This window comes from Onychomys torridus, chromosome 23 (assembly GCF_903995425.1).
Source record: "Onychomys torridus chromosome 23, mOncTor1.1, whole genome shotgun sequence".
In the NCBI taxonomy this organism is placed as follows: domain Eukaryota; kingdom Metazoa; phylum Chordata; class Mammalia; order Rodentia; family Cricetidae; genus Onychomys; species Onychomys torridus.
In genome coordinates, this window is record NC_050465.1 from 19182756 (window position 1) to 19209515 (window position 26760).

At 37.0% G+C, this 26760-nt stretch overlaps 1 protein-coding gene across 2 annotated transcripts in view; it reads right to left on the minus strand.

The window, feature by feature from the left end:
• Pja2 (praja ring finger ubiquitin ligase 2) overlaps positions 1-26760 on the minus strand; it is a 51683-nt gene that overhangs the window by 19641 nt on the left and 5282 nt on the right. For both annotated transcript variants that reach the window (XM_036172888.1, XM_036172887.1), the window contains exons 2-4: positions 13140-13257; positions 11604-11804; positions 9037-10093 (exon numbers count right to left, since the gene is read on the minus strand). In XM_036172888.1, the coding sequence (XP_036028781.1) occupies positions 9037-10093; positions 11604-11804; positions 13140-13170 (1289 nt within the window). In that variant the 5' untranslated portion in view covers positions 13171-13257. The remainder of the gene's footprint in view (positions 1-9036; positions 10094-11603; positions 11805-13139; positions 13258-26760) is intronic.

Sequence of the window (26760 nt, forward strand, 5' to 3'; positions counted from 1 at the left end):
GATGACTCTCTTATCTTACTATCTATTAAATGGAGAGTCACCATGCTTTTATTTTGGAAGCTAGTTATTTTGAACTCTTTGCCAATTTTCTATGTTCAAAACCTTTATTTTCCATTCTCTTGTATATGGCTCTTACATCCTAATCCTTTTTCTTCACTTCTACTACTATCAAAGAAAAACAAAAAATCCCACAATACAAAGATTGCAGCAACGGCAACCATCCAGTGACTTTTTACCAGCCTGGAACTGTAGGACCTATTGACTAATCTTCCCAAATTTTACCCCACTTCCTCAACTCACTTCAAAAATACATTCTGAACATTAGCATCATTTCAACTTATACTTTAACTGCTACATTCAATGTAGAATTCCACGGACTGCTCAAAGCTGTTACTTCTCTCCCTAAAGCGGTACTTCTTGACAAGTTTAAGTTGACCATTCACCACTCTCACAGCTTTTCTACTGTTCGGTATTTGCAGTGTTTCCTAAAGGACAAAAGATGACCACGCAAGTTAGCTTTCCTGGACTTAAATCCACCTCTTATCAGTTATGAAAATTGCCGTGTGTCTTTGATTTCTCACACATCAGGTGAACATACTAACAATATCTAATGGCTGTTGAGCTGATGTGAGAGACAAGGAAATGAATATATATATCAATCACTATATTAATGTCGACCAAATAGAAAGATACCAATAACTGTCAGCAAAACTAATCCCTTAACATATTTTTAATCAAATACATTGAGTTAGAGAGTAAACTGTATCTATTAAATCCCAGGTGTGAGGTGCCAGCTAGTTTTTAAACTCATTCAAATGAGTACTGATTAAAATCACAAATCTTAATCTGGGTGCCACTTGCTGTATTTATTTTGCAAATGCTAGCTTACAGAAAAAGCATTCAAACTTCTTTGAATAACACTTGTAATTGACAACCACAATCCTATTTCCTTCTTATAACAGCTCCTCTTCCCTTCCACAAGGTGTGTTACTGCAACGCTTTCTCTTTGCATCAAATGGTTTCACAGCCTCTTGGTGCCTCTCAGTCTTTAGGACTAGACCAGACTTCATTTCTTTCAAGATACTTCTAGGTAAAATTGCCTTTTAAGGGGGACAACTATTCAGGGACTGGGCATCTGGCTTATTCACTGCACTGCAGTCCAAATCACTGCACTGTAGCTGTTTCTTTAACACTGCATTTACTATTCTTACGCATTCACAATAGATTTGGGCTTAACAAGGTAAAACAACCTATAGCTTAGTCCCACCCAGCTCTGGTTGGCTGTCGATGGCCTTCTAGTCAATGAACTAAGCTATAACTGATGAAGACTGATGAACTTAAAATGTAGTCAAGTAAGTTGTTTCCTATGCTTTACATCATTCTTCCACATTCTAATTGTGTTGCTGGAGTCATTTTTTCATCCTGCCCCAGTTCTGAGAGATGCCCAATTCATGAATTATATTTGTCTTGTTTTACTAAAACAAACGTTACAAAATTTAATTGATCTAAGACATTTTCCTATATAAATTTATTCATATTTATATAAATATAAAATCAATTTCCTAATAACTACCAGCAGTTTCTAGGAAGACAGAAGAGCTAAATGTTTACAGGCTCTTAGTAGATACTAAAAGACTATTCAATCCTACAGGTTCAAATATAAAATTTTATTAGTAGTATATGATTTGAAAAAGATCAGTAGTAGGCATTTATAAGGAAGTTTCAAAAGTATATACATTATTTGTGATGATAGAAATACATGAACAATTTTTAGTACTATTTCACTGTGAATTTTATTCATTATGTCAATATAGTATTTATTACTAATTTGTAACTATAAAGCTTAAGAAAGTCAGGACACTGCAACGTTCTACTACTAAAAATTCCAACTCTCCAAAGCCAATTTCTTTACTGAAGACACAACAGTATTGGTGATACTCAGTTTCTATGAACACGCTTTGAAATCAGACAGATATGACTGAGAATCCAGAACAATTTCTGTTTAATTTCCTCATCTATAAAGTGACATATTAATATGCCAGTTTCAAGCCTACAATGGTGATCAGATGAAAATCTGGAAATAAAGTATGTAGTACAATTTTTGGAAAGTGGCAGAGTTCTAAAAGGCAATCATTAACTTCTTGTAAAGCACGGTATGTCCTTTTAGATATTTCAGTGAGTTGCTCACTAGCTCACTCTTTCTCCCTTGTCTGTGCCAAAGAAAAGGTACTCTACACCACCTCATTTGTCTTGGTGACATCAGCTTCCAGGGAAACCCAACTTTATTCTTTTTTACACTAAAGATCTGCAAACTATATCCTAGACCATCACCTAAACTAGGTCACCTATTTCTTCATGACACAGAAAATAAGATATTTTTTTCCCAATTTTAAATCTAAGTAGTTCTATATGTTTCGAATTAATAACCTTTTCCCTTTGTGTGTTTGTGTGTGTGTTCACAAAATCAATAAAATCCACTCTATAGTGACCCTTTAAAAACTGTCTTCAGAGCTGAGGTCCAGACAAAGGATACCACCATATGGACGTGGGTCTACCCTGAATACCTTTCACACACACACACACACACACACACACACACACACACACACACACACACACAGAGAGAGAGAGAGAGAGAGAGAGAGAGAGAGACAGACAGACAGACAGACAGACAAACCAAGCACTTCTTTGAAGAATTAGGGAATGAGATGATGCTTTTGGATGGTACTTGATTTCACTTTCACCTGAGACTTACAAATAAAGTATTTTATTTGATTCAACTATTAAAATAAATGTTTATTATGAGAAAAAATGTGGAGGCCATAGAACTGAAGGTAAGGTAGGAGGTAGAGGTGGATCTGGGAGGAGCTGGGAGTGATTATGATCACAATACATTGTATGGCAGTCTCAATTATTAAAAAATATATTTAGAAATTTTTATTTGGTTGTCAACTGAATGTATAAAGAGGGTAATATTTAAGTTACCGTTTGATTTTGAATGTAACTCTAAAAGCTACCTAGGGACAATGCCAATGATAAACCACATGAAGATTAAAGATGTATGTAATAATTTACTTTGCTCCTAAATTACTTTTTTTTTTTTTTTTTTGCTTTTCAAGGCAGGGTTTCTCCTGCAACAGCAGCTCTGTTGTCCTCAAACTCAGAGATCCACCTTGCCTCTGCCTCCCAAGTGCTGGGATTACTAAATTACTTTTGAAAACAAGACAGACAAAGTCTGTAAAAATGTTTAAGCATGTGATTGAAGGACTTTGTTTTGGCTGTTTGTGGATGTTTAATGTTTTCTTAGCTGTGGTACCTGCATGTCTGAGAAGCTCTTTCTGTTTGCTACTCAGACACATTATAAAGAAGAGGAAAGAGGCAATCTCAGCCTTATAGCAGCAATGAAATTGTGTATTCTGGTCATTTCTCTGTAAGGCTGCTGGTCACCATGGGAATGGGGAGCATTATTATGTATTTATATAACACCCATAACAGAGTCTAGTACCTTTTAACATGTCAAACTAAACTCAAAAGCTAATCTGCATTTTATTCTCCCAACAATATCAACATTAACACAGGTTTTTTGGTTTGTACTATGTGGTTATAGGAATTAAACCTAAGGCCTGCCTCACACATACAAAGCAAGCCTCTCCAGCTGTACTGTAGCTCCAACCCATTCCTATTTTGTATGTTGAGGTACGGTCCTGCTAAGAAGCCAGTTTGGCCTTGAACTCACTCTGTCCCAGGCAGGCCTGCAACTTTTTCAATCCTTGCTTTGGCCTCTTGTGTAGCTGGGACTCCAGGCCTGACTCAAAATTATTTGTCTTGAAAACTTTCCCTCTATGTTAAGGTGTTTTTTGTTTTGTTTTAATCTTTTAAGCAAGATTAAGTCCTAGTGACAGGAAAATCTCTCAAAGAAGCCTCAAGTGCTATAAGAAATAGTCAGTAGACGGGCATGTCTCTCTTCAACACAGTTAGGCCCAAGGTTAAAAATGTGCTAGTATTACAGAAAGCAAGCTAGCTCTCTCTCTCCTTCCCCTTCCCTCTTCCTCTATCTAGCTTAACACTCTGGTCCTCAGTTACTACAGTTCTCAGGGTATATTTCAAAAGAGGAAGTGTTAACCTTAGTCTTTTGGTCTGATCCCAGGTCTGTTACAATTTCCTTTGCAGTTCTAATTCAATAATGTAGCACCTATTTTCTGTAAAACAGCTCAGAACAATGCTACAAGCACAAATGTTTATCCTATTGACTGCACTGTTCTGATATGATTAAGCCATCACTTACGACTTTTTCAAGATAGTGAACACACATTATTCAAATCATTTTTACTTATAAAGAAATGTATAATCATTACTAAAAGTTTTTAGATTTATTTATTTTATGTGTATTTAGCTTTTACCTGGTGTCTATCTATACGAATGCATGCCTGGTGCCTACAGAGGTCAGAAGAGGGTGTCAGATCCCCTAGAATTGGGAGTTACAGAAGGTTGTGAGCCATTATGTGGTTGCTGGGAACTAAGCCTGGGTTCTCTGCAAGAGCAACAAATGTTCTTACCTGGTGAGCCACCTATTATTTTAAAGTAGCCAAATTAAAATATCTAATAGTGTACAAATGAATTTTAGTTGTATTCTTGCTAAATGTTCTGTGTTACCTTTGTAATACAAACACAACAAAAATATCTTCAAGTATATCACTGGTAAGTTTTACAAGGAGAGAGTTAACTCATCTAAAATAAAGTTCTGTATACTTTCTGTCTCAGATACTTTCGGAAAGTAGTCCCTGCTTCCCCTTTCCTCTAGTGCACTACTGTTAGAGCTTTACAGAGTGAACATGTAGATGAGTGGGGGTCAAATTAAACTACAGTCCGTGGCTACTCCATTTTGGCATTAGGCTGGTACCAGATTAAAAGACAAATACTTAGCAGAGTCAGATAGGAAGAGCAGGAAATAGATTGAATTAATTCAATCCTACAATACATTTTAAATCTTACAGAATACAACTGGAGTCGAAAGTAGACTCATTATCCCTCAGAATTTATTCTGCAGTTTTTTTTAAAGACAGGATCTCATGCAGGCCAGACTGGCCTTGAACTTACTACATAGCCAGAGAATATCGTGAACTCCTAATCTCCTACCTCTACTTCCGAACTACTGGGATTACAGATGTGTGCCTCCATGCTCACCTTCTGTGATCCTTAACTAAACAACATAAACCTATATTCTTGCATTTCAGGGTGTTTGAAATCCATCATTCTGGCACACCCAACTACAAGTCCTACCAGTCAATACTCTGCAGCAGAGTTGGAAGGAAAGGTTTTGTTAACACCAAATGTTTCTCCTGCTGTCCATCGTATTTACAATACTCTACCTTTGTTCATAATACTGACATCACTTCTCAATACACCATGAAAACATGACCAGTCAAAATTCCCCTAGACAAAAACACTTTCTACAACTAGGGGGGAAAACAGTACCAACTTTTAAAAAGCAGGGCCCATGAAAACAACTTGTTTTAGGGATGATTTAAAAAAGAGATTTTTAACAGTTTCATTTGAAAAGCAAGTCAAACTTAAGTGCCTTTATTTCGTTTTGCTTTAGTGGGTCCACAATAGTAAAGATACAGACAAGTTAAATAATTTTCTTCAAGAAATGTGTAACTAGGAAAACACAGTAACATCCTTACAATGGCAAATTTATTTCTTTTTAATAGTAATCTACAAGTAGACAGAGACTCAATCAAATCCAAAAATCTTGGAGCTGAATATTTTAGAATTTTTTTCTCCCAAGCTCATTTGCAATGGCTAACATCACTCAATAGAATCCAGACCAGCAAATAGTTATTAAACACATCAATATTTCTGGAGCAAAATAAGATTGCTTAAAAAGTATCTCATTTTAGTTTTGATCCAGAGTATCTATCAAAGTTAGTTTCAAATTGAGGTTTGTGGCTAATTTATGATTTTGAAACTTTGTGGATTTTGAATAAAAGACAATGGATTCCAACTGACATGTATAAACTGAAAAATACCTTAACTTTACTCTCAATTTAAACCACAGTAGGTCTTACAAATCAGTCTGAATCTTGATGATCTTCTACTCACCTAGGAAATCTAGAGCTTAGTCAAAGCAGTATGGATTCACTTATTACAGCTCTGTATGCTGTATGTCTTCTAGCAATTCCTAACTCTTAGAGACCAGGAACTTATCCCAGTTATTTTTGTAGTACATGTCAATCTATATAATAGCTACTTATATTTATAACAATGTCATCTGATCAAACATTTAATGTTTCTGCTATTAAATACATAGCCATCATCATAATTAAACCTGCCTTTCTATATGAAATCACTGTCAAATACAGCATAGCAGAAAGAATCTAGGAAGGCTTAATGAAGGTCTACATAAAGCACACGAGGAATTATCTCCGGATTAGTTCCAAGTTAGAAGTTGACACTGAGTTGGTACAGTTTCCATTTTCTTAATCAATTTCCACACATATTTTTCAGCGATATGGCATTTTCTAAATCGAAGTTGTTGTTTTCCCCATTATTCCTTTCCTCCAAGTTTTCTCGCCTCCTTCGGTATCTGATTTTTTGTTAACAATTATGTATTGAACTCTGAAAGTCACATAAAAAATGACTTTTCTCTTGATTTAAAAAATGAAACAAAGCAAGAAACAGTAAGTCCAAATTAGTAAATTCTCTTTATACTACTTTCTATTTAAAATAATGTTTTAATAGTTTATGAAATATGTGTATAACCGAGTACTGTTGGGGCTGCAACTAGCTTAAAAAGATTTATAAAAATCTGGACTCTGGCAATAAAAATGAAGCAGCTATACAAACCCCTCCCCCTTGCTGTTTTATGGTTTGGGGACGGGGTAAGAAATCTATGTTTGAAAAGGAATTAGAAAGTCTTGACAATAACAGTACAACATAGAGAATATAGCCTCTTGTGGAGTTCAGGGCATCAAATTCTAGCTATAATAAATACTTACATACTTTATGACATACCAGTTAGTTAATTCTCTATACCTCTGTTTCCTGACCTATGAACACAGGAAAAATAGTAGCTACCTTATAGAACTGATAATGAGATTTTTTGCTTAAAATATGGTCTCCCTATGTAGGCCAGGCTAGCCTTGAATTCATGATCTTTGTAGCTCAACCTCATAAAAGATGGAATTACAGTTCTATAGCACCATACTCAGAAATTAATTTTTAAATAGGTAAGAAGTAGCTTGGTAGATAGGAAGAGAGAACAAGGACCCAATAAAGAAAGAAATGAGTGACATTAACTATTAACAAAGGTAATGCAGTATTGCCAATCAAGTGACCTTAATCACTCTTTAAACAGACCGCCTTAACACGGACTAAAAAAAAAAAACAAAAAAACACAATAAATTTATACTTTGCATGTAATTCACTGAAATACTGTCAATTAAAATAATCAGCATCTATATTCCTTGTAATAATCATTATGTCTCTAAAAGTCTAATGCCGATAAGTTATTAAAACGCCTCAAAGAAAACAAAATACTCTGTAGTTTGCATGTATGGTTCGTACTCAGAATATCTGATCATCAAGATGTCTAATTTCTAACACCAAAGACAGCCCATTGAACCTCTTCTTAGCTATAGAGCACTTTGTTAACAGACATGCAGACCAATAGAATAAAACAGAGAACCCAGAAACACACCCGTCAGCTTTGGCCCCTGACTTTGACAAAGAAGTCCAAAGCACACACTGTAGAAAAGGCAGTCTCTGTAATAGTGCTGGAGAAACCGAGTCTCCACCTGGAGAATGGTCAAAGGTGATTCCTATCCCTCATCCTCTACAAACACAGAAGAGAACCACTTTAAGGTGTAGGACTAGGCAAGGACTTTCTAATGAGTAGAACTGCTTAACATTATAAAGTTTCTTATAACAAAGCACCTGACAGAGTTAAGAGCCTACAAAATGAGAAAAAAAAAAAATCTTTCCCAGCTATACATCCAACAGAGGATTAATGTAGAAAAGCAAGCACGCGGAAACAGTAATGCTAATACAATCAACAAATGACCAATGAATTGATCAGACAATTTTCAAAAGTACAAATGGCCAAAAAATACTTAGAAAGGTTCAGCATCCTCAGCTACCAGGGAAACACAAACTTCACTGCGAGTCTATTTTACTGCAGCCAGAATGGCTGTAAGCAAGAAAACAAACAGCTGACACCAGGGAGCATGCACCAAGGAGGAATCCATCTAACTGCTAATGGGATTTGTATGGCCACTATGGAAATCTGTATGGAGATTCCTCAAGAGACTGAAACTAGAACTACAATATGACCAAACTATACCACCCTGGGTATAAATATACAAAGGAATCTAAGTCAGCATATCACAGACAACCTGCACATTTGTTTATTTTAGCACTGTTTTATTTAAATTTTAAAATCTCATTTATTTTATATGTGCATGTATAAGTATGCAGATGTAAGTGTGCCACAGTGTATGTGTGGAGGTCAGAGACCAACTACTGGGAATCAATTCTCTCCTTCCATCTTGTGAAACACAGGGATTGAACTCAGGTCACCAGGCTCAGCTCGGCAGTAAGCACCTTTCCCCACTGAGCCATCCTACTGGCTCTATCACAACCTTATTCACAATACCCAAATTGAGATGTCCATCAACATACGGATGGATAAAGAAATGTGATGTACATAACAATGTAGTTTTGTTCATTCATAAGGAGCTATGGTATTTTAGCAAACTGGATGGAACAGGGGATTATCATGTAAAACAAAGCAAGTCAGACCCAGAAGACAACCATTGCATGCTTCCTCTTGTGCAGAATCTGGACATGAAAGTGGAACTATATCTGAAAGAGAAAGGTAACCAGCACGCTGGAAAGGCAGGCTAAAACACGGCAATCAGGCAAAGCACAAGACGTACATGTGTGAGACCTTTATACTTTCTATGAATATATACTATTTTTAAAAAGAAAAGAACCTGGTTCAATACACACATCAACCAAATACTGCATGAAGCTTACCTATCTTCATCTTTGTCATAGAGTTGGTAATAATCTCCACAGCCATTCCAAAAGGAATTATCCCGAGCTTCTTGCCTTCCTGAAGCTGTGGCTCCATTTTCTGACGTTGCACGATTATGTTCTGTTTCCCTTCGTGCAACTCTTGTGAAAGGTGGAGTCAAGAACATACAATCTTGTTCTCCATCAGGGTCGTCATACTTCATTATAGGGTCGTCTGAACTACATTCCTCAACTTCTAAAGCCTCTCTCCATCTCTGAACACTTCTTTGTTTAGCCTCATGCCTATTAAAACCAATTTCTTGGTCCACCTGGCTTGAACTTATCACTTTTCTAACTTTGGGCCTTACTACCTGCTCAGGAGAACTTCCATGGTGGTTGGCTCTACCACTAGTATTTTGTTCACTACAAATATGCCCTGGGACACAGTCTACATCTTCAGTTGAATTTTCTGTCTGTCTTCCCTCATCAGTATTATCTTGTTGCCTCTTTCTAACAATGTCATCTTCAGAAGACCTCTGAAATTCCTGCCCATTCTGATGGACAAACGTAGCATCACCATTAGAACTCTTCTGGAAAGGTGCTGGATCTAGCTCTTCAAACTCCTCACTTACTTCACAGTTGAGAGAGGGAACTGATGGTGAAAGATCAGCATACACCTCTGCCTCTCCATTTTCCAGCTCAAATACTGTATCGCCTAATACTTCCTGACATCTACCACCTTCCACAGCTTCTGCAGAGAGCTGAAGAGAGTCCTTCTTCTCATCAGGTTTGCTGTCTGGATCATTCAAGTCAGTATGAACCAACACAATTCCATTCTGGACACTTGAGACCTTACGGACTGCTGGAGAATAATACTCGGCCTCAGCGTGATTATGATGACCCGCATTGCTTTCTAAAGTCTCCCTGACTTCCTCACTAGGACATACTGTGGCAATAGATGGGCTGCTCTCAGTGGTTTGATTCAGTGCTGGACCACAAGTGGGAATCTCTGTTTCACTTTTTTCAAATGTAGGTTCATTGAGTAAAGAAGGTTGGACTTGATCCAGTGAATTGGAACCTTCATAAAAAGAGCAGAAGAAACCATTTTGGAGGGATTAATTTAGATACAATTTTATAATAATATCAATTCCACGAGAAATCATTCTCTATTTGACAATATGCCAAGTGCTTCTGTATTTCCTAACTTAACTACAGTCAGACTGGTTACACTGTGAACTCAGTTCTGCCCCCTGGACAGCCTCTCATTACTCTCTCTTTGTGCTTCTTTTACAGATTTTTTTCTTTAAACCTAAGTTCCAATATCAAAATCTGTTCTCTGACAAAAAAAGAGAAGCTAATAGAAAGCTACATAATGAGAAACAAACGCAGTCAGAATAATCTAACCTCCAACTACTCTCCAATTCTATCTCTTAATTATACAATTCTAAAAATTTTCAAAAAAACCTTGACAGATGAGATTTTATCCCCACATAATAAATCTATGAGAAATGAGATTTTAATTATATTTAGTGTTAATTAAAAAATTACATCTAAGGTTCTAGACATGCATCAGGTTTCTGTGCCCAAAATATATTGTTCATACATTTATAATTTAGGTATTAGAGATACAACTGAAAAAAAAAAAAAGTGAGTATACTGATTCAATTTGCCATACTTTGTTAGAATTCTGACACTTGAAGCCAAATCTATAATTATTTAAAACTTTATCTTTTATTATTATTAATTTCACAAAGATACTGAGATTTGTTATAACCAAATGCATAAATCATAAAATAAATGAAATATAATCTTATAACAGAAAAGGTTCTTTATTGGAATGACTTAGCTAGCAATTCAGAATCTGATATACAAATGACAATAAAAATATTTTAGAATTATCCAGTTTACTTAGAACCAGAAAAATGAAACTATATATATATTACACACATATATACACACATATATATACATTATATATATACAGATATATACATAAATATGTAAAATCTTCTAGTTTTAAAAAAGTTTTATAAACATAACTATGTAACTATGGTACAAGAAATCTGTATATAACATTTCAAACCACTGAATAATTAAGAAGGTTTAACTGAACAACTATTACCAGATATTTTACAAAATAATGAAAACTAAATAAGCTAAGCTAAATTATTTAGAGGAAGTTAAAAGTTACTTAAAAATAGTATGCAGGGAAAAACATTCTCAGTTCACCTTAAAGACTCGGCATGGTCTATCTTCCCAAGTAAAGCACTAAGAACAAAACCCTAAACTCCCCTAGGTCTTGTAAGAACAGCAAAGCTTGTGAGTGGAGAAGTAATATCCAGTCACTTCTGCTGTAAAGGCAAATATAGATGAGATTTAAAAATGGAGTTGGCTGATGGATGTGACTGTGTGATCATTACCATAACAATTAGTTATCTTAGTGACTGGCCATATTGAATCTTCTCTATTTAATGTATATGGTATTGCTATTACATTCAATAAAAATTTCCAAATAGAAAATGAACTATATTTATCATAAAAAAATGAATTTTAAGATAATAGCCTTTAATTGACTCCATGTTACATACCTGAGGAATTTTCCTTTGGAACATCATCTAGTTCCAATACTTCATAGTCATCACCAGCCCGACCTAAGCTTCTTTCATGCCTGGTCATACATGGCTTAAAACTGACATAAGCATGTCTTCTTCCGTACCTCCTCCCTGTAATAGTCTGGTATCCTCCTGCTGGTTTAGGCCAAGCAGCTTTGTTGGATTCTTGATCCATTACTGAAAATATAAATTAAATTAAAGAAGGTCAGCAATGACCTTCACTGTGGCAACAAGTTGAGGGGAAAGTGCTTCAACAAATATGCTCTTATTTACTAAACTATATACCATGGAACAGGTGTCTTGTAAACAAGACACAACTAAATAATTATGCCCTGAAGCCTAGGGTCAGATAAAATTCTCTCAAAGGAAATAATCACAGGAGATATCAAACACATACTATTCCATCTTCTAAATTACACATGGCTAGTATAAATTAAGCTAAGAAAAGCCACCAGCATTTAAAACAACTTGAATATTAATTCACCTTTTACTAAACAGTACAGTATTATATGCAAATATGCTAAATTTGTTTAGTCAATTATTATATAATCCCTGTAAGAATAGGGTATTTCCTCATAGTACATAGTATAATCAATAAATGAAAGTTTTCTATGTTTGTTTTGCAATAAAGTAAAACAATCATTTCAAAGTACAAATGACAAACTTGTATTTCTCAAATGCTATCAAATGGTATACTATTTCTTAATCCCTTCAACAACCTTGAGATGTTAACCACTATCTATTTGAAATTTTTTAAATGTATTCCTGTAACCCCAGAACTAAGGCAAGGACATGGTCAACTGAAGCACAGCCTAAGCTACACAATGACATCTTATTACAAAAAAGGAAGAAGTATTTTATCACTTGTCTCAATAATGTAAGAATCAACATCTTTAGCCACTCCTCCAAAAGAACAGCCTCTAAAATGGAACATATGCTAGAATGAGGGGTGTTTTATATTAAGTTAGAAAATCAGGGGCTGGAGAGATGGTTCAGTGGTTAAGGGCACTGACTACTCTTGCAGAGGACCTAAGCTCAGCTCCCAGCACCCACATGGCTGCTCACAACCACCTGTAACTCGAGTTCCAGGGGATCCGATGCCCTCTTCTGACCTCCACAGGCACCAGGCACACATGTGGCAAATAGATTTACATGCAGACAAAACATTCATACACACATAAAATAAAAGTATTTTAAAAAGAAATTAATCCTGACAAATATTAAATAGCTATAGATGACTTAAGATGAGTAAAGATATAAGATCACCTATCAGAGGGATATAACACATCATATATAATATTCTTCATTTGTCTGTGTTTTGTTTTGTTTCTGAAACAAGATTTCTCTATGTACCCTGGCTGGCCTTGAACTCACAAAGATTTACCTGACTGTGCCTCGCAAGTGCTGGAATTCAAAGTGTGAGCCACTATGTCTGGCTTCATATACGCTTTTTCAAGAACCCAGGAAATAGAAAGGAAATACTCAATGTAGAGAAACACCACTATTCCTTACCTGATGGCTCTTTTTCAGTGTACTGTGACATAGAGGGCAGCGGCTATGCTCCCGGTTCAGTAGAATTACAGATGGGATTTGGTTTTTACTTGTACAGTAAATAAGCTGCAAATGGTTCCTACAAAGAAACAATGCAGTGAAGAAAATAAAATGAAAAAATGGCAAAATTGATAATACCAGTGAAGATTGTTGGCCTTTTATTCACTTGAGAAATATAACTTAATCTGACAAAAATAACAACAAACAGGCAAAACCACCCCAAACAATCATTCATATACAGAACTAATTTGTAAGTAAATAATCAAATACATTGTTGAAGAACTGACTGGAAAATGTGACACTGGTGGTTAGTTTTTGTGTAATTAGACACAAACCTAGATATCTGAGAAAAAGGAGCCTCAATTAAGGAACTGTCTACAATAGATTGGCCTATGGGCACATCGAGGAGAATTTCTTTGATTAGTGATTGGTGTTGGAGAGCACAGCCACCTTCGGGCAGGTGGTCCTGGATTGCAAACTGAGCAAGCTGTGGAAAGCATACCAGAAAGTAGCATTCCTCCATAGTTTCCAACATAGTTCCTGCCTGGAGTTCCTGCCTTGTTTTCACTCAACAATGGGCTGTAACCCGTAAGCCAAATAAACCCTTTCCTTCCCCACAGTGCTTACGGTCATTGTTTATCACAGCAACAGTGATAAAATAGTGACCTAACTATGGTGGTGTCTACCACACCATGGTAGTATCTTGGCTTTTCCATAGATTCATTTAGGTTTCATTAGCAAAATTCTTGTTAAGCTTAAAAATACAATCCTTACCTTAAAAATGTTTAATGGAAAATTAAAATATATAAAGTATACTGTGGTGATACTGTGTTCCCCAATATACTGTGCACCCTAGTAAACTTATCTGGGGTCAGAGAACAAAACAGCCACTAGATATAGAGGTCAGAAAATGGTGGCACACACACCTTTAATCCTAGCATTCCAAAGGCAGAGATCCATCTGGATCTCTGTGAGTTCAAAGTCACACTGGAAACAGCCAGTCATGGTGACACACACCTTTAATCCTAGGAAGTGATGGCAGGAAGCAGAAAGGTATGTAAGGCTTAAGAACCAGGAACTAGAGCCTGGTTAAGCTTTTAGGCTTTGAGCAGTAGTTCAGCTGAGATTCATTCTGAATGAGGACTCAGAGGCTTCCAGTTTGAGGAAATAAGGTCAGCTGAGAAATTGGCGAGGGAGGTTAGCTGTGGCTGGTTCTGTCTCTCTGATCTTTCAGTGTTCACCCCAATACCTGGCTCCCAGGTTTGTTTTTATTAATAAGATCTTTTAAGATTCATGCTACAGTATACAAATAACGATGTCCTTATCAATTATGATCCTATAATTTAACCCCAGAACCTAGTCTAAACCAGAAAAGACACCTCATTTAACAACAAAAAAACCCAATTTCTCAATTTGAAATGAATACACCTACTATTATAGATGTTGAAGATCTTTTTCTAAGTTTAGCAAAAGCTTATTTTTCTCTTATTTAAACACTTAAATATTTGAGCATACAAACTACCATAATTTTCTATCATTAACACAAACTTATTAGCACTTTGCAAATGAGTTTTTATGCCCGAATACTGTTACTTAAACAGTGGCATACATCAGAGAGCACATATCTATACTCATTTATAAAAATAACAAATATGAGGAACATGCCATCTTCCAATGTATTTGGATCAAATCAAAGGAGTGTATAAAAATCATAATTTTACCATGCTGTCAAAAAACACAGATTCTCATTAACATTGCTTTCTTAAGAAAGTCTGAAATAACCTGACTTCACAGATAATTGTGCAGTACATGGCAATCTCTAAGAATCATCACAGATTTAAGTTCACATCACAAATACTTTATGCAGTCTTCTTAGGACAGGCTATAGTCTAACATGTTCCAAGCACTATTTTCAGAGCTGAGAATATAACAATGTATAAAATGAATGGTACCTGCTGACCTAAAACTACAGTACAGAATAAAAATAAGGAATAAATACATGCCATAGACCTTTATCCTAGATTAAAGAAGAGAGCCAAGAGTTATTAAAGGGTGTATTCCTACTAAAGGGCAAATATGGGTTTATGTACTACAAGAGATCAGAACTACTAATCATGTGAGTCTCTTTTCAAGCTATTTTCTAGATTTTCCTGATCAACGTGATAATGTAAACAACAGTACTGGACAGTTCAGATCCCTGTTCTTAGTGGCAAAATATCACACACAAAGCTTTCACTATTCTAATGTTGCTTCCTTATAGGACACTGATGCATTAAATGACAATTATATTTATCTAAAACATCTCAAATCAAAACCACTCTGGATATTCTGAATTTAAAAAGGGGGGAGATGAAGGAACATGGTCCAAGAATGGAGGCATGTGAGGAGATCTGAGTGCTTATGAGAAAACTCCAAGGGACTAAGCCACAAGTCTTGTGACCTCCGTTTTTTCAAAAACAAGGAATTGTTCTTGGAGTGTGCTTTCCTGCCCCTCCCAGGTGTAGCACATAGAAATGAATTTACTTCAGATTATTCATTACAACTGGCTACTGTTAATTGTTTATAGGCCTCGAAGGGAAACATGGTTTTGCCGTCTGCAGCTTGCCCTCCATGTGCAGCTGACCCATGTGACTGTGCTTTACTCATGTGACCCCTCTTAACCCTTAGAGTGTCAACAGTCCGATGCTCTGAACAGAGCTGCCTATTTTAGTCCGCCTCATTTACTGGCTCCATTCTCCTAGGTCGCATCCCTTTTAGAGTGGCAAACACATGCCCAAAGTAAAGTATGATGGGCCTAAACCTAACTAGAAGGTGGTAAGAAACACTGGAGATGTTGTTAAAGCACCATTAGTATAACGGTGTCGTCAAAGGTGTGACAGGAATGTGCATGAGAGGAAAGGAGTTAGAAACAGAACAGTGTGGTAATATATAGTGTCCTCCAATACACTGTGCACCCTAATAAAGCTTATCTGGAGATTAGAGGAAAAAGCCATCCATTATATTAAACACAGATGTCAGGCAGTGGTAGCACACTTTAATCCTATCATTCAGGAGGCAGAGATCTGTGATTTCAAGGCCACACTGGGAACAGAGGCAGGCATGGTGACACACACCTTTAATCCTAGCACCAACCATAGAGGTGTGGAGGTCTGTACAGACAGACAGGAAGAGATATAGTTGGGTGGGGAGAGGAAGTGAGATGGCAGAGCAGAAAGGCATATAGGTGTGGGTATATAGGAAGTAGGTCTCTTTGGAGACTGAGGTGTCGGTGAGGTGAGGTGAGGTTGGCTGTGGTTGTCCTATTTCTCTGGTCTCTCGGTTTTCACCCCAGTATCTGGCTCTGGGTTTTGTTTTGTTTTTTTAATTAATAAGACATTTAGCAATTCATCCTACAGAACAGCAATTATTGTGAAAACCTCTTAAACATTCGAAGGTGGATGTGGTAGTGCACACTTTTAATCTCAGGCAGATCATTGTGAGTTTGAGACCAGACTGGTCTACATTTCCAATACCAAGGCCAGCAAGAACTACATAGTCAGACACTGTCTTAAACAAACAAACAAACAAATAAAAACTACTCACAAAGGCTCTCACCATCTTGACCCAAAGGCACTTATTTTCCAGGCCCATTACCAGTTACTGCTGTGGTATCTTCTGACTGCATACTGAACTGAGATCCCTGGTTTGAATCATATTCCCTCCCTGTCCCCTCACTTTCCCTTTAATAAAAGATCCTCAAATAACTATTTCAGAGAATTTATGGAGAAGGCAAACTTAGATTTTTTGCATGTTTTAAAATATTCACATTAGTCTATTACAATTTAGTATAGTTAAAACCAAAATTCATTTTTGTAAACCCTGAAGGTACTGTTTCCTAATATACTTATTCCTGTTAGGGACTATCAAAGCAATTTACTATGGCTTCAGTAGGAAAACTACATTTTAATCTGTGCACTATTTGGGATCTTATCTTAATAAGCTGATGATATCCTATAATTTCTTACGATATCCGGTAAGGATGTACTTTTAATGGCAGGCTATTAAAGTTTTCTCCTTCATACTAGCTGGACTATTTTAACTACGAGACTTCTATCAGTGTCACAAAGATGTCTTTTTTCTTTCCTATTATCTTTATTTCACCAACACGGACTAACCTTTTGTTCTAATCTTTTAAAAGTTTCTTCCATATTTTCATTCTATGGACTACGAGATTTAAATCACTTTCCTAGCTTTCCTTTACTCTGTAATAATTTACAATTGCCTTTATTCTCTCATTTCCCTTTTATTACTTTCAATGATGGTTCTTGTGTTAGACAGACTGTAATGTCTCTGCATATACCTATTTTCTCTATTTTATCTGATACCACAATAATCAACTATCTATGACAGTGTTATCGATTTCCACACCCCTCTGGAGTATGAAACCTGGAACAGGGAGAAGGGACACACAAAGATTATAGTTCTGGGTCAAGATGAAATGCTTCATTTAGCAGTTCTGGGTTTGTTCCTAAAGAAAACAAGGAGTATTTAGTCTCTGATTTTTTTTCCAAATATTTTCCTCCGGAATTAGTATGACTGTGTTCTATTTGTGGTAACTATTCATTCCAAATGCTTTGAGATTTTTATATGCGGTTCTAATTAAAAGTGTGTGTTGCTATAAAGAGGGTCAGGGAAGCATTAATTTGAAATCTTTCCATTAGTAGCTCAGATACCATCACTTTATCTAAGATGTTATGACACTAGCTCCAGAGAAGCTATACAAACTTAAAAAACAAAACAAAACAAAAAACAAACAGAAAACAGAAAGACAAGTATGGGCATGGGACAAAAATGCCTACAGTAAACTACTGAACTTACAATGGCCTACTTTTATTTTATTTGAAAACACTGTCTGTTACATTATCTAAGGGACTACTTTTATTTATCAACTTGACTATATCAGGAATTAACTAAAACCTAAGTGGTTGGGTACAGCTGTGAGAGATTTTATTTTTATTTTTTTCTTAAATCATTTGAAGTGGCAAGACCCACATCAAATATGGACCTTTTGAGGTGGAAAAAAATCCACCTCAAATTCTGGGTCATGCCTTCTTCTGGCAGCCTATACAAAGGACATGAAAAAAAGGAAGCTTGCTCTCTTTGCCTGCTTGTTCTTGCTCTTGGTGGCAAGTCCATTCCTTCACTGGCATTAGAGCCTACTTCTTTGGAATTCTGGTGTATAGCTGAGACATCCAGCCTTGTGGACTGAACAACTACTGGATTCTTGGACCTTATATTAGTAGACATCTATTAATGGACTAGATGGACCACAGACTGTAAGCCATTAATCATATACATGTGTGTGTATTCATTCATATATATTCACACACACACACACACACACACACACACACACACACACACACACACATATTTCACTCTTGAAGTTCTTTTCCTCTAGAGAACTCTGATAATAAAAATAATATATTAATACTTAAACAGTAGCTGAATAAATGAGCTCCTTTCACTGATGGAAATATTGTAGCAGAAAGAAGGCTAGGAGCTGGGGTATACACTGGGTCAAACCCTGAGGCTTAAACAAATAACTGCTTTCAATAGTAGAGCCCCGTCTTGTGACTTGTCTCTAAAGAAGTGGTAACTGTGACTGTGTGATATACAAGATCAGGAAAGAGGAACTATAGTTTCTCCTTGTGCTCCCTCAGCTCACTCTGGGAAAAGCAGGTGCCCCATTAGGAGATCACACAGCTAGCCCAATGCAAAGAGGCTCATGGTGAAATACTAATCATCTTCTTCCTGCCAAAAATCGCTGAGGTCTTCTTTCACATGAAACAGATTCTAGTCAAGCCCTCATATGATTGCTTTCTGTGACTATAACTTCAGGAGAAGCCGTGAAGGGGAAAACACACACACACACACACACACACACACACACACACACACACACACACAGAGCAAGGTGCTGTGGGATGTTCTGTATGTCAAATGTGTTGTTTTGATTGGTTAATAAATAAAACACTGATTGGCCAGTAGCCAGGCAAAAAGTACAGGCGGGACAAGCAGAAAAGAGAATTCTGGGAAGTGGAAGGCTGAGGCAGAGAGACACTGCCAGCTACCGTCATGACAAGCGAGATGTAAGGTACTGGTAAGCCACAAGCCAGGCAACTTATAGACTAATAGAAATGGGTTAATTTAAGATGTAAGAACTAGATAACAAGAAGCCTGCTGCAGCCATACAGTTTGTAAGCAATATAAGTCTCTGTGTGTTTACTTGGTTAGATCTAAGCTGCTGTGGGACTGGCAGGTGAGAAAGATTTGTCCTGACCATGGGCCAGGCAGGAAAAGTCTAGCAACAGCCAGGCTGCTATTAAATTTCTGGCCCACAGAAATTGTGAGGCAATACATATCTAAGTTGCTAAGTTTACTAAGGGTAACATATTACTAGTTATCCTTCAATATATGACATATAAATAATGTAAAAAATGCTTAGATACTTAATTTTCTCATATTTTCAATTATTAGGACAAAGTTTTCTATACACTATCTCATGAAAATACATTTTTTTTTTTATTTTGAATGAGAACAGATGTGAGGATGGGAGTATATTAAATACACTGGTCTTTTGCTTTTTGGCAATTTCAGAACTGTTGCTTGGTACCCACAATCCACTATCACCTAATAGGTACATACTCAACTACCAAAGCAAGAGCACTTACTTTTAGAATTAATTTACATGCCATTTTAGCAGAGAAAGGGTAAAATCAGCTGAGCTGACACATTTTAATTGACGGCTTGGGTCCATGCCCTTATGAAAATAACTTAAGTGTCTTCTCTAGAAAAAAAAGGGGGGGGGAGGTATTTTGATTCTTATTTAAAGTCAGTTTTTCCCTATTCTTCCAATTCTATTGCAGGATTTGTTTTATATTCGCCAACATTTTATCATTATATGCCTCAAAAGTCATCTAAAATGCACTTAAAATATTCTTTTTGATTATATAACCTGCATTACCTAGATAAAAAGTAATTCCTCAGGAACACAAAATTTGGAAATTTCTACACCAATGGTCACACCAGAGCTACAAATTAATAATAAAACTGACAACATGAGTTTACAACAAATGTTTCTAACTTTTGTTTCATACATCTTGGAATCAACTACACTATAATGTAGTTCACACTGTTAGCTTCTTATTTTCAGCTGCTAAGACAAAGCACATATTCCAAGAGATTAATACGTCAAAAATTCTGAGTAATATCAAAGCTTGCACTTCATGATTTATCACACCAGCTTATTCCTTTCTTCTTATCTATGCAGTTAGTTCATGTATCCTCTACCCATAAGCATATATGTCTGTTTATAATACAACTGAAAATTGCTCTGTACATCTGTTTTCTAACAGGTAGATACAGGATCAAAAAGGACAGGTGATATCATTCCTGTATTTCATTAAAAACTAGAAAACAACATTGTAGCTAATTATAGAAACAAACAGGTACTCTACTACTATAACCATTGTAGTTGGAAGCAACACAAGAAATATTTCAATATATAACAGCCAACGGCCACAAATGAAAAACTGTAAAGATGCTTAAAGAAATTTTACAAAGTTGGAAACTCTATTTTTAAAGTAAAAAAGTGACTCGAAGAAAAACTCTGAAACAAACAAGGTAACTTAGTGATACTGCGAATGATTGCACCCCTGCAAACCTCCCCAAGAGTAGCTACGGCTCCAACCCCATATAGTGACTATTACAGACTCCAATTTAAACAGCTACACTCCCTAGTGATTACCTTATGTAGCTCAGATAGAAAATACTCAAGGGAAAAAACTGCACCAACACTGAACATTAATAGACTTTTCTGATTTAATTGTTCAAACAATATAGGATAACAACTACTCATAACGTCGGCATTGTAATAAATACCTCAAATATGTGCAAGAATGTGGACAGATGTGAAAATTATGTCATTTTATATAAAGGACTAATATCCCTGAGTGTCAGTATCCACAGTGGGTCCTCAGAAGTAAGTCCTAAGGACAACTGTGAGAAGCAATTATAAATTTATAGCATATTTAAAATAAAATGTACAATAACATAAATGACAGTGGAAAGGAAGAAATAACCTGTTATATATTGCTTGGATACAGTCTGTGATTAGAGACTTGTAATACAAATCACAGAGAAATTCTATTATTACTTTTCTTTGGTGTTTTTTTTTTTTTTTTTTTTTTTTGAGACAAGATTTTTTGAGACAGAGTTTCTCTGTGTAGCTTTGGAGCCTATCCTGGATATCCTGGAACTCACTCTGTAGCCCAGTCTGGCCTTGAACTCACAGAGATGCGTCTGCCTCTGCCTCCCAGAGTGCTGGGATTAAAGGCGTGTTGCTGTGGATATCGCTCTGTGTAAATAAAGTTCTGATTGGCTAGTGATCAGGCAGGAAGTATAGGCGGGACAAGAGAGAAGAGAATTCTGGGATGTAGAAGGCTGGGGAGAAACACCGCCAGCCGCCGCCATGAGAAGCAACATGTAAAGACACTGGTAAGCCACACGCCATGTGGCAATGTATAGATTAGCAGAAATGGGTTAATTTAAGATAAAAAAAGTAGATAACAAGAAGCCTGCCACGGTCATACAGTTTCTAAACAATGTAAGTTTCTGTGTGCTTTCTTGGTTGGGTGTGAGCGACTGTGGGACTGGAGGGTAAGAGAGATTTGTCCTGACTGGGCCAGGCAGGAAAACTCCAACTACAAATGGCACCCAACGTGTTGTCAAGAGTTTCCACCTAAAACCTGAGAAAAAAAAGATTCTAAACCGGAGCTAAAAACAGCTTCCTAGTTCTCTTTCTTAAGTTATCAGCAGCCTGCCGGTTTGAGCTACTATGGCGGGTTCCTGGCGTGTGCGTCTGACCTGTAGTGCAGTGGGAATGAGGAGTCTACAAGTGACACTTTACTCTGCTGAGTGGTAGATTTAGCCTTTGCTAGTTTAAAAAAAGAAAAAAAGTTTCTGGGCTATGCACTGCTTTGATAGAACTGCTTCTGATAGTTGATGGTACACATGGCTCCAGACACACAGCTGGCGGCAAACTGTACCACCGCCATGTTGGGAAGCTGAGGTGGGTGGAGCCAGCAGCCACAGCGGTGTTTCAGTCTTACAAAGATGGATATTACACAGAGAATCTGGTTTGTCTTGTCTTTGGGATTTTTAACCACAGAAAAAGATTTGATCATAAAAGCTGTTGAGTTAAACAAAAATGTAAATTTTAAAGGTACCTTGACTTTGAAATTTGGATATAAGGATATGTTGCTTTGGAAAGGAGTCTCTGCTTTTGTTTCCACAGAAAGCCAGAGGCTGTGGATTTGTTCCAGATTAAGATATATCAGGTTTGATCAGCCAAGACCACCTGAAAGGATGTCACCATGGCCCAGATGATCTGACATACAGAATGGTTTCAAGGCAACTGGCTCAGAGGTTCACCCTAATGGACTACTCTATAATCCTAAAATTTTCTTTGTGTCCCCATAAGATACAGCGCCCCCTTCCAGCAGGAAGTAGTAAGAGAAACTACGCCCACATTCCCCAAATTATCAAGCTGGCTTTGGAGATGGAATTGGCTCACTCCTTCTCTAAACCCAGACATATTGCTAAAAGAAATGGTTAAGAGATTCTTGTGTCCCAAATCAGAAGAGCTCTCTGGTGTGGGACAGAGAAAAACCAATATTTTTCTTTAAAGCAGGTTGATTATAAATGAGATCTCTTTCTAAAGAAGAAAGGGGGATATGATACAGATACAATAGGATGAAAGGGTAGATTAAGGAACTTACTTCTAAAGAGCAACAACTTGTTTAACATGTTTTACATTGGTATAGATTTTAGTCTATTGATACAAACTTAAAGTTAATTTTGTTAAACTGTGTGCATATTTCTACTCATGTTTAAGGCATTATGTTTGTATAGCTCATTTAAATTGTAATGGATAATTAAAAATAGATTAATAATTAGTCATCTATGATAATCATACTCATAGCCATGTTAGTTAAGTCTTCTAGGTAAACATAGAGATATTTCAGATAGATAGGTAATCTTCAAATACTTCAAAGACCTACAGAATATGGCATTTAAAATACTTTTAAAATTTAGACTTTCTGGACAGTGAGACATGTCTGCTCCTGGCAGCACCTATTTACTTCAGAGAGGAGGATGGGCATTGAAGACACTTCATATGGAGTTTATCTTCACCTTGGCAAAAATAGCCATTTGGGCAAGAAACTGTTCTTGCCTGGACTGTTAATCGACTGGACACGCAGGACCCATAGAAAGGTGACCAATAAACTTTGCTTGACAAAATGGTCCTTCAGGTTCCTGCTTCACAGAGGAAATGGCCAGACATTCTACAGGACACTGAGAGAAGTGACCAAGAGACTCTAGTCCTGTGGGCTGAAGACAGATGCCCCAACTTTACAAAGGAACATTAGGTGACTGTCCAGGCTGCCAGCTGTCTCTGTCTACTCTTGCAAGACTCCTGAAAAATGCTTACATCCTTCTCCCGGTTCTCAGGTAATATTATATCCTTCTGAGGTCTTTGATGTGGTTGAAGACCAGATAGTTATAATTTCCTCAGTTATGATAAAAGATACATTAGATATAAAACCTTAGACTCACAAATATAAGATAGGATATCTTCTTTAATATTGTAACTGTAATTCTTGCTTGATAATTGTTTTGTTATATGTAATTGTACTATGTAAAAGTTAAAACCTTCCTTTAAAAAAAAAAGAAAAGGGGAAGTGCTGTGGATATCACTCTGTGTAAATAAAGTTCTGATTGGCTAGTGGTCAGGCAGGAAGTATAGGCGGGACAAGAGAGAAGAGAATTCTGGGATGTAGAAGGCTGGGGAGAAACACCGCCAGCCGCCGCCATGAGAAGCAACATGTAAAGACACTGGTAAGCCACACGCCATGTGGCAAAGTATAGATTAGCAGAAATGGGTTAATTTAAGATAAAAAAAAGTAGATAACAAGAAGCCTGCCACAGCCATACAGTTTATAAGCAATGTAAGTTTCTGTGTGCTTTCTTGGTTGGGTGTGAGCGACTGTGGGACTGGCGGGTAAGAGAGATTTGTCCTGACTGGGCCAGGCAGGAAAACTCCAACTAAAGCGTGTACCATCACCGCCCAGCTATTATTACTTTTCTTATTGCTGTGACCAATATACACCTGAAAAGAAGCAACTTAAAGGTTCCACCTCTCAAAACAGAATCACCAGCCAGAGACCAAGTATTCAAAGGCATGAGCCTAGAGGTAACATCTTATATCCAGCCACAACAAAACTTAATGCATGTTTTTTAGAAGAAAACTCAGGTATAAATGATGATCTACTAATGAAGTTAAGCTAAGCTAAAATTGGGTAGTAGAAGGGTGGAACGCTAGCTCTGACATAAAACACTTGTCTACTTCATGAATACTCCAACACTTCTGGGAGAAGGGGTGGTGGTGAAGGTTTCCAGCCGGAGATAGCCTCTTCATGTACAAAGAGGAAGAGGATCCCAGCTATCCAAGGAGTGAGGCAGGAGGGTCATTTGCCCCCAGAGAACTGACAGACAGACAAAGTAAAGAGCAGGTAAGCTAAACAGGAAGCAATTTGTAAGCTAACAGATTTCAACCTAACCCTACTGTATTAGGGTTCTCTAGAGTCAGAGAACTTGTATATAAAGGGAATTGATTAGAATGACTTACAGGCTGCAGTCCAACTAATCCAACCATGGTTAGCTGTGAACACAAAGAATCTGGTAGTTGCTAAGTTCCACAAAGCTAGGTCTCAGCTGGTCTTCAGTACATGCTGTAATCCTGAGGAAGTAAGCTCCAATGCCAGTGAAGGAATGGATATGCTTGCAAGACATGGCAAGGAGAAGAACAAATCCTTCCTTCTTCCATGTCCTTAATATAGGCTTCCAGGAGAAGGTGGCCCAGATTAAAGGTGTGTCTTCCCACCTCAAGATCTGGATCAAGGTGTGTCTTCTCACCTTAAGATCCGGATCAGAGGTGTGTCTTCCAACCTCAAAGGTCCAGACTAGAAGTGGAGTCACCCACTTCAAACCAAGCAGAAAATCTCTTATAGGTGTACCCTCCATTTCTGGACTGTAGTTCATTCCAGATATACTCAAGGTGACAACCAAGAATAGACACTGTAGTGGTTTGAAATTAAACAGTCCCCAAAGGGAGTGGCACTATTAAGAGGTGTGGCCTTGTTGGAGGAAGTGTGTCATTGTGGGGGCGGGCTTTGAAGTCTCTTTTTCTCAAGCTTCCCTCAGTGTGACAGTTAATTGACTTCCTGTTGCCTGAAACTTCTACACTACAACTTCTGCCTGCATGCTAACATGCTCCCCACCATGATGATAATGGAGTAAATCTCTGAAACTGTAAGTGAGCCACCCCAATTAAATGTTTTCTTTAGAAGAGTTGCCATGGTCATGGTGTCTCTTCACAGCCTAACTAAGACAGCCATCACACCTACCAATACCTACATTAAATGTAAAGGACCTAAACATCTCAATGAAAAAATAAATTGTTAGTAAAAGTGAGTTGCAGGGTTGGAGATGGCTCTGTAGTGGTTAGGAACACTTATTGCTCTTGCAGAACAAGGGAGTTCAGTTCCCAGCATGCACATGATGTTTCTAAACTGTCTGTAACTCCAGTTCCAGAGGATCCAACACCTCTTCTGACTTTGAGCTCCTGCATGTACAGAGTGCACATCCATATAATTAGGCACATGCACATACAAATCATTTTTTTAAGAGAGCTGTTTAACACACTTTAAATAAAATAGCAGAGAATGAAAATGAAAGGATGGGAAAGATCTATCACACAAGCACTGAGTGATAGAAAATCTGTATTAATATTAAAATAGACTCAATACTGAGGAATATTTCAGAGATGAGGGGCATTAGTTAATAATAATGGGGTCTACACATCACAATGCATAACAATTTTGGACATCCATGTGTACCAAGAGAGGTTTAAAATACAGTAAGTAAAAACAGACAAGAAAGAAACAAGATACATTCTCAATTATACTTGGAGACTTCAAGTCTTCTCTAAGTGATTCACAAAATAACTACAAAAAAACAAAACAAATAATAAAAACCCAACCCCCCCCCCAAAAAAAAACCAACTTGACCTGACACTTAAGAGACCACTCTATTCAAAATTAAGAAAGCACACAGTTTTGAAGACTAAATGAAACAAAACCAAGACTGACCAAATTGAAGACCACCCCCTCAAAAAAATAAATCAAAATCAAAATCACTAAACACTTGGAAACCACAAACTTTTCAATTACCATGGTCAGATGGAAATCATGCAACAAGTTAGGAAATATTAACTATCAAATTTATGTAAGCACTGAACATAGTATTTAGAAAGAAAAGCTGGTCTCAAGTCATCAAGGCAAGTTTACACCTTGAGAAATCAGCAAGGTGCTTTGAAAAGAAAGCATATAGAAATAGCATGAATACAAACCACCAAAACTGAAAACAGTAAAATAAATTAAGAAGTTGATTCTTTGCAAAGAGCAATATAAACAATGAA